Here is a 9224-nt window from a genome sequence, read left to right on the forward strand (position 1 = left end):
CTTCCCCTCCAGTGTGATCAGGAGTTCAGACTAGACACGATGCTGGAAGACCATGAAGCCCTCATGGAGAGGATGAACACCTGGAACTTCCAGATCTTTGACCTGGTGGACAAAACAGGAGGAAAAACAGGAAGAATACTCAGCTATGTTAGTACTGAGATTGCAAAGTAGCTCTCTGGTGTCTTTTTTTTGTTGCTCTACAAGGCTGTGGTCACCGTGTGTGTCCCTTCTGGAAATCCCTTGTAGAAAAGTTGAATTCATTGTAGTTTATGTTGTTTGTTCCATCAGCACATCTGTTAAGTGTAAGTTTAGTCAAAACTGCAGTCATTTATTGATACTCTTTTCTTTAAGATCTTAAAAAAAGAGGTCTAAGCATAATGCATATAATGCAGTAGTGTTTGTCTGATGGTAGTGCTTTAGTTATCCTGTGTTCTGATGTGTGTTTCAGTAAAGCTGGTCTGTATTTCTCCAGGTCACTTACACCCTTTTCCAGGATACGTGTCTGTTTGAAATATTCAAGATCCCTGTGAGGGAGTTCATGACATACTTCTTTGCTCTGGAAAATGGCTACAGGGACATTCCCTGTGAGTGTTCACACTGCGCTGTAGGCCTCCCAGAAAGATTCATTTTTGTTCACTGTTTTGTTCACGTGTCATCATAATGTGCTCATGTCTATTGCTGTGCGGCAGAACACAAAGTTTCACTTGCTATATAGCCAAATGCCTTCAATTTACAGATTATTGCTTTGGATACAATCATCTGCAGATCATAACCGGGTCCATGCTACTGATGTGCTCCATGCTGTCTGGTACCTGACCACTCGACCAATCCCAGGGTTCCAGCAGATCCACAATGAGCATGTGACTGGAAGTGATACAGGTAACCTCAGAGTGCAACCTCAGAGTTTTAGTACAAAGATTTTAGCCTTTTAGTATGTACTGTACTTCAATCTCTCATTCTTATGTGTCCTTTGGGGCTTCATTTTTGAACCCCTCAGGTTGTTTTTAAAATGTTAAGGCTTGTAACAGTTAATCATGTGTGTTTCAGACTCGGACAGTGGGATCTCTCCTGGCAGAATATCATACGCGTCCTCCAAAAGCTCCTCAATATCAGATGACAGCTATGGCTGCCTGGCCTGGAACATCCCAGCTCTGGAGCTCATGGCCCTTTACGTAGCAGCTGCGATGCACGACTATGACCACCCTGGTCGCACCAATGCCTTTTTAGTTGCCACTAACGCACCTCAGGTAAGCTGTCAATTTTGATTGAACTGAAATTTTACAGAAGGCAAAGAGTAAACAACCTAGTTTAGTGGTTTGTGTAATTAGAGCTCAAATCGTCCATTTTGTCTTCTTATTGAATGTATGTTTAGCTTCTTATTAGTTATTCAGACTTGTCTAAATAGAAGAAACTAAACAAAGTGTAATTATATACAATTGTTGAAGTAATTTTATTTAGGCAGCAGTTTGGTCCAAAATCCAAACATTTGAAAGTTAAAGATGTTATTGTTCCCCAGTACTATATAGGGTGGCGATAGTATGCATTACAGTCTTCCCTCGCCACGTCGCGCTTCAAATTTCATGGCTCCAATCTGTCATGGTTTTTCAAAAATACATTATCAATTATTGTTAATTATACTTTTGCTTAATGGTTGAATGCAGCCTGATATTAGTAAATAAAATATGCATATTTAACTCACTTCCGGTCTGCCCGCCTCTCTGCTCTCCTAGCACTGAAACACATTTATAGCAACACACACGAACACAACTCTTATTTATGTCTTAAATGCCTTATTTGAGGTTATTATGTCTACTATATTGGGTAATATGGGTGTAAAGGTGATTAAAGGGGTGTTATTTTATGTCTAGAGAGCTCTAATGTAAAAAAAAAAACATTTATAAGGTTGTAAACAGGTTTTCTATGCTATAACTATGAAAATATTCCACTTATAAATAAGTAGGGTTGTCAAAAATAGAAGGATATTGTGCTCCACGTGTGTTTCTTTTCTCAACGGTTGTGTCCTCAGATGTCTGGTCTCCTGCAGAAACCTCACGGTTAAGCTTTAACTGGATAGTTTTTATTAACCTGACATGACTTTCCTTTGTATTCCTCATGATGCGAAGTCAAGCTGTTTTGGGGTTTCATAAAATGCTTATGTTTTCCTTGATTCTTTTTGAATATCGTAACCTTCAATTGACTGAGTGCTGGATTGCACAGAAACCATAGTGAAGGAGGAATTGGCCATCCAACTGGGGGAAAGTGGATTCTTATTTCATTTGTCTTGGCAAAGGTCTGCACTCTCTGCTCTACTGTCAGTAAGATTACAAAAATCCACTTGGAAGAATTATTGAAATGTGGTGGAAGGGTGAAACATGGGCCAAAGAAGCACCCGCATCATTTTGTTTGTAGCACATATTTATAAGAAAAAAACTCCTGTAAATTATGCCATATGGAGCTAAAAGGATATTTGATTGTTAAGAGATGGATGACTCCACATGTCCGTGGTGTGAGAGGTGAAAAGGTCAGCTGCTGTATGTGCCCAAGTCTAAATATCGGTATGACGAAAGTGGGTTAAGAGGAAAAAAAAGTGGGGACCCTGAACCCTGAATTGATTGCTTATGTTGTTGACAAACATGTCTGCCTGTAGTGCTCAAAAGCGTCCTTGAGTTTTTGCTTCTTTTTTTTTTTTTTTTTTTGCTTAACCGCATTTCACCACTCATTGATCAAACGGTCATAATGATCCATCCATCCATCTGCTATACCGCTTATCCTCACGAGGGTCGCGGGTATGCTGGAGCCTATCTCAGCTGACTTTGGGCGAGAGGCGGGGTACCCCCCTGGACTGGTTGTCATATAGACACATACAGACAAAACAACCATTCACTCTCACATTCATACCTATGGACAATTTACATTCGCTATAGCCTTTTACATGCATATTTTTTGGGGGGGGAATGTGGGAGGAAACCGGAGTGTAGCACATTTAAAACAACCCCAGTTGACCATAGGGCTATACTGAAATAAAATAAAGTTAAATTAGTTCTAATACAGTGTCAATTAAATACAATATATATGACAATATATATTGTCTATATATATTATATATATATATAGACAATATATATGACAACATAATAATAATACAGTAGTCCCTTGCCACATTGTAGTTTGAATTTCATAGCTTTACTTTATCACTGTTTCCCAATATATATTCATTAATAAATCACGTTGGTTCATGGCCTGTTATTAGTAACAGATTTGCATATTTAAACAAATGTTACGTATTTTTTGCCTAAATTAAGCATTAAAATTGCTAAATGAACTCAAATACAAATATAAGGCATTCAGAAGATGCATTTAAAAACATGATGCTATGTAGTATTTTACACTGGTCACTAGGTGTCAATGTTCCTGTAATGTCGGGTGAGGCACACAAGCATCGGACTTGATGGCTGGATAGCTGTCTTTTATTCCAGTTTTGAGTTATCTCACAACCAGGCACAATAATAACAACATAATAATCATCATAATGATAACGCGGGCTACTGTTGCGGCTGTAATCCGCTCCAAGCTAAAACTCAACTCTGAAGCCCTCACGTCACTTCCCGTCTTCCGGGCATCCAGAACACGTTTATTTAACTACACATGAGCACCAGTTTTATTTATGTCTTCAATGGCTTATTTTCTCTGTTTATGTCTACTGTATGTTGGAGTGTGGATCAGCCCGATCTCATGGCGGAAGACGATATTATCCGATCTTCATAAGTACAACGGATCGGCAGGTCGGATCGGGATCGGCTGCCGACATCCCGAGTAAATAACGTTAAAACTTGTTTTTAGGTCGTAAGTAGGTTTTCTATGCCATTCCATTTATAAAGAAGGAATCCTACTTAACGGAAATTCACTTATCACGGCCGGGTCTGGAACCAATTAACCGCGACAAAAGAGGGATTTCTGTATTACTTACCTGCAGTATTAACAGCAGAGGACATGCTAAAGTTGCCCTTGCTGCTGAGCTGAGATGAATTCCGGAGCAGATCGAAAGCGTGACATTTAAAGTTAGCACATGCTAGTCCAAATGCTTGCTGGTCAGTAGGGGATCAAGTACTTATTTTCCTTTTTCATACACAAATTCCATTTACTTTTTAATTTAAAAAAAAAGCTGTTTTTATTCATTTTAATATGTTTTACATTAATTTTAATATTTTTCATATTTTTTTCCATTATGTCTTTCTCAGTTATAATAAATTCTGCAATTCTGTTCATGTCTTTACAACGGGGTAAACGTACAAAATCAGCAAGGGCTGAAATGCATATTTTCTCCACTGTACATATTATATTCATATAAAAAACAACTAGATGATGCCGAGTGGGATACACTGTGGCAATCTACCACCATGTATTTTACATACAAAATCCTACACATTTCTTTGGCAAAGGGGTATCATCTGTACAAGGTTGCTGACATCTTTGTGTCAGCTCTCACCTCTGCTCCCTTGTGTCCAATGTAGGCAGTGCTGTACAACGACCGCTCCGTGTTGGAGAACCACCACGCTGCGTCCGCCTGGAGCCTCTACCTGTCCCGGCCGGAGTTTAACTTCCTGGTCAACCTGGATCATGTGGAGTTTAAGCGTTTTCGCTTCCTTGTCATTGAGGCTATTCTAGCCACAGACCTCAAGAAGCACTTTGACTTCCTGGCTGAGTTCAATGCCAAGGTCATTATATGATCACTACTGACCTGGTCATAGTTAAACTGACTTGAAACCATCAGGAGAATATTTAGTGATTCTGTCTGAGCAGTTGTATGGCATAAATAGTATATTGTCCTGTCTCTGTGACTTGCAGGTCAACGATGTGAACAGTCCAGGAATTGACTGGACAAATGAGAATGACAGACTGCTGGTGTGCCAAGTGTGTATCAAGCTGGCAGACATCAACGGACCAGCCAAAGTCCACGACCTGCACCTTAAGTGGACTGAAGGCATTGTTAATGAGTTTTATGAGCAGGTAAAAGCTGCACGCCATCCATCCAACATTCGAGTACTACGCTCAGTTCTCAAACTTATACAATACAGTTTTCCCTCGTCACATCGCAGTTGGAATTTCATGGCTTCACTCTATCACAAAGTTTCAAAAATACATTAATTAATAAACCATGCTGTTTCATGGTTGAATACGGCCTATTAGTAAAACAATATGCATATTTAAGCAAATATTTTTAAAAATTCTGCCTAAATGAAGCATTTTCAAGCATAAAAATGGCTAAATGAACTAAAGTTCAAATATAAGACCTTCAAAAGATTAAGAAGAAGATAAATTGTGATATGCAGTATTCTACACTGGTCACTAGGTGTCAGTAGGTGAAACATAAGTGCCAAACTTGATCGCTGGAACAACAGGCTTTTATTGCAGGTTTGAATTATCTCACAGCAGGCACAATAATAATAATAACTAGAGCTGTCAAATTGATTAAAATATTTCATTGTGATTAATCACATTTCGTCCATAGTTAATAATTAATCACACTTAACTGCAGATAGAATATGTTTTATCTGTAATAAGTATGGATGTAAATCTCTTTTTGATAAGCGATTTGATACGCAACTACAATAACTACATCGCATTTTATGTAAAGGGATGTCAGGTTTGTAAATATGGGCTGTTATTTTATTTTAAAAATATACATTTAGAAATCCCTCAGTTGTTGCATGTTTAATGCGAGCTGCATGATTTTTTCTTTGACAATTCCAATCACAGCGGCAGTAGATACAAATAACTTTGGTCTTGCAGTGAGAGCCACCTGCCAGGGCTTTGAAGCAAAAATTACCAAAAAGTACCCCTTTCTTTGTCCATTTCTGCTCCATATTTGTTCCCGCTTGTGGCTGCACAGTCACCACTACTTCCTCAAACTACGGTGTGGGCCAAGGGTCAAACAGGACGTACACAAAAAAAATTGTGCCGTTAAGGGAAACTTCCTAACACTTTAGCTTTGACAGCCCCAATAATAACATAATCATCATAATAAGACGGGCTACAGTTGTGGCCGTAATCCAGCTAAAACTCAACTCTGAACCCCTGATGTCACTTCCTGTCCACACGCCTGGAAGACATTTATTGCAACACACGAGCATGAGTTTTATTTATGTCTTAAATGGCTTACTTTCTCTGATTGTGTCCACTATATTGGGTAATATGAGTGTAAAGGTGAATATAGGTGTGTTATTTCACATCTGAAGGGCTGTAATAATGTTAAAAAACATATTTACAAGGTTGTAAACAGGTTTTCGACACTTCGACTATGAAAATATTCCATTTCTAAATAAGGAATTCTACTTCACGGAAATTCAGTTATCACGTGCGGGCCTGGAACCGCGATAAACGAGGGATTACTGTATACTCTAAATGGGCAAAGTAAAGTTTTGGGATACACTCAGGAATATGGCCCACCCCGTGTATGCTCTCACCATTTCACAGAGGACAGCTTTGTAAGAAAAAAAGCAGGCTTTGCTACACATCTTAAAGTAAAGACTGGAGCTCTGCCAGCTATCCGTCAGTCAGCTACAGACGTGTGCAGATGTGACTGTAATATTAGCAGCGTAACGTCTGTGTCCTCCTTAGCCACTCTCCAACACTGGTGAAAGTTACAGTGTATGTAAAAAGTGTAAAATACATAAAAGGTGGATCAAGTGCACAATAGCGCTTCTTGGAGCCATGAGCATTAAAGCAGACGCATACAGTAAAACTATGTTCCTTGTAGGGCTTACGAAAAAGCAGCTTGAGGCTGTCTGTCTAAATTCAACACATTTCCAACCCACTATAGTTGGACCAGTGAGGGACCCATCGCTACCCCCGTATACTTGTCCATTTTTTGTTTTAATTTGCAGGGTGATGAAGAAGCGAGGCTGGGACTACCCATCAGCCCCTTCATGGACCGCTCCTCCCCGCAGTTGGCCAAGCTGCAGGAGTCCTTCATCACGCACATAGTAGGACCACTCTGTAACTCCTACGACGCCGCAGGTTTACTTCCTGGCCACTGGGTCAATGGAGACGGATCAGATGAAGATGACGAAGGCCGGGTTGACTCTGACACAGATGATGATGACGAGGAAGAGGATGATGAGCTGGAGGAAGATCTGCAGCCAAGTGAGTCACCCATTAACTCATCTTTGTGTTGTTTCCGCAACTTACCTGGCAGACGCTACAGGAGTTTGAAGTCCAGGACCACAAGGCTGGCAAACAGCTTTTACCCACAGGCCATCAGGCTCCTCAACGAAGCACTCGCACACGCCGCACGCAACGCACGCACACACTCATAGCACTTTATTTATTTATTTATTTATTTATTTGTATTATTTACTTGTATTAATGTCTCTTCTGTTGTTGTTGCTTAATTTATTGGTATTTATGTTTATGTGTTTATGTTTCTTATGTTCTTATTCTTTCATTTGTTTTCTTTCTCTTCTTGGGAGAATGAACAGAATAAGATTTTCATTGCATGGTATAACTGCTGTTTTACTATGCACATGACAATAAAACTCTCTTGAATCTCTTGAATCTTGAATCTCTTTCTTTTCTTGCAGAAAGGAGTAAGAGCCACCGGCAATTATTTTGCAGCATCATGCAGCACCTGACCGAGAACCACAAAGTGTGGAAGAAGATCATCGAGGAAGAGGATAAAGGCAAAGATGGCGGCAACCAGCAGCCTGACAGCCTGCCCACGTCACCGTCGGATGACATCCAGGTCATCCAGGAGGAGGAGGAAGGGGAGTAGCGTCAGTCGTAGCATGACTAAAGAAATGAACACACATACGTGGAGAGGAAGAAGGCCTTCACCCAACAGCCTTTCACACATCAAACACACACACTGACATGACAGAGACAAATGCACATACTTCCCACACACTTTCACGCATTGAACACTGTGCAGACACTTGGATGCTCAAAAAACGGCCTTACCACTGTGAGCGGATCCTCGCTGCAACAGTGAGAGCCCAACTCCTATGCACTTTGACCCCCGTGGAGAGTCCCAGAGCAGCTCCAAGAAGAAGAAGAAGAAGCACCAAGAGTGAGGTCCATGGTGCAGGAGAAGAACGTCCGAATGACCTCGGCTGCAATGCTGCCTTGAATGCAAAGCGCTTACACCTCCTTTAGGTACAAAACAAGTCCTATTTAAAAAAAAAAAATAATAAAAAAGTAAAATAAAAAATGAAAAAATAGAGGTAGAGGATGAAACGAGCAAGCAACGCGATTGACCCCCTTTACCAAAGTAAACTGTTCAAATGTGGAAAACCCAAGCTGAGACCCTTTCAGCCTCAGTTTAGGATTTTTTTTTTTATTATTATTTAATATATATATACAGTATATATATATATATATATATATATATATACATACATACTGTATATATGTACTGGATGTGTGTGTGTATGTACAGTATATATATATATAATTTTTTTTTATATATACATACACACACACACACCCACACATACAGTACATACTCCTCATCAAAGGGTTAAGACCAATTGAAATGTTGCAAATGTTTGGGTAAGCACTTTATTGCAAACAACCATTAGACTGAAATAGGATGTTCATCAGCTGATCAAACGTTTAAAGAACACAGCCTTTAAACGCCAAAATCTTGACAAAAATGTGGATTCAATATCATTTTCGGTGAGGTATTCACATTGTCATGATCTCTCGATGGGGGGAAAAAAAGAGCTTTCTCTCTTCCAACAATGTAAATGATTGCAATTTTTCAACTAGTCTTGAAATTTTGATCAGGAGTGTAGATACATACACATATCAGATGTGCCTGTCTGAACCTTTACTGAGTCCATATTGGCCCAGCGCCTTGGCTTGTGCAGTTCTCTCCTTGCTGGTGACACGAAACACTGTATCCCATTCAGTCACAGAGACATTGTTGAAATGTTGACTGAGGATTAGCATTATATCTGCATCCTTTTGGATGCTCTTACTCATGTGTGCCACCCACTTTTTGTTTGCTTGGCTTCAATTTGTGTGGAATGTGAGTGAATATGAAACTTTTCTTTTGGAAGAATATGATGGAGAGATAATAAGTAGGGAGAGAGAGAGAGAGAGAGAACATTTGATTTTTTTTTTTTTTAGTACGTAATTTGTGTGTATGCTCGTGTGTCCTTTCAGTAGTGTCCTCCTTTTTTGTAGCAATCACAGCAGGAATGCTGAATTTTCATTTCCTGTCA

The 9224-nt window shown here is 39.7% G+C and overlaps 1 protein-coding gene across 1 annotated transcript in view; it reads left to right on the forward strand.

Annotated features, from left to right (window-relative positions):
- The window catches only part of pde3b (phosphodiesterase 3B), a 56817-nt gene extending 48436 nt beyond the window's left edge, over nt 1-8381 (forward strand). Inside the window, exons 9-16 of the mRNA XM_054771278.1 lie at nt 13-147; nt 473-584; nt 766-879; nt 1048-1247; nt 4512-4715; nt 4846-5007; nt 6885-7143; nt 7581-8381. Of these exons, the coding sequence (XP_054627253.1) occupies nt 13-147; nt 473-584; nt 766-879; nt 1048-1247; nt 4512-4715; nt 4846-5007; nt 6885-7143; nt 7581-7771 (1377 nt within the window). The 3' untranslated portion in view covers nt 7772-8381. The remainder of the gene's footprint in view (nt 1-12; nt 148-472; nt 585-765; nt 880-1047; nt 1248-4511; nt 4716-4845; nt 5008-6884; nt 7144-7580) is intronic.
- Nucleotides 8382-9224: the final 843 nt, after the last annotated feature.

The sequence above is a fragment of the Dunckerocampus dactyliophorus genome, chromosome 3 (genome assembly GCF_027744805.1).
Source record: "Dunckerocampus dactyliophorus isolate RoL2022-P2 chromosome 3, RoL_Ddac_1.1, whole genome shotgun sequence".
Classification (NCBI taxonomy): domain Eukaryota; kingdom Metazoa; phylum Chordata; class Actinopteri; order Syngnathiformes; family Syngnathidae; genus Dunckerocampus; species Dunckerocampus dactyliophorus.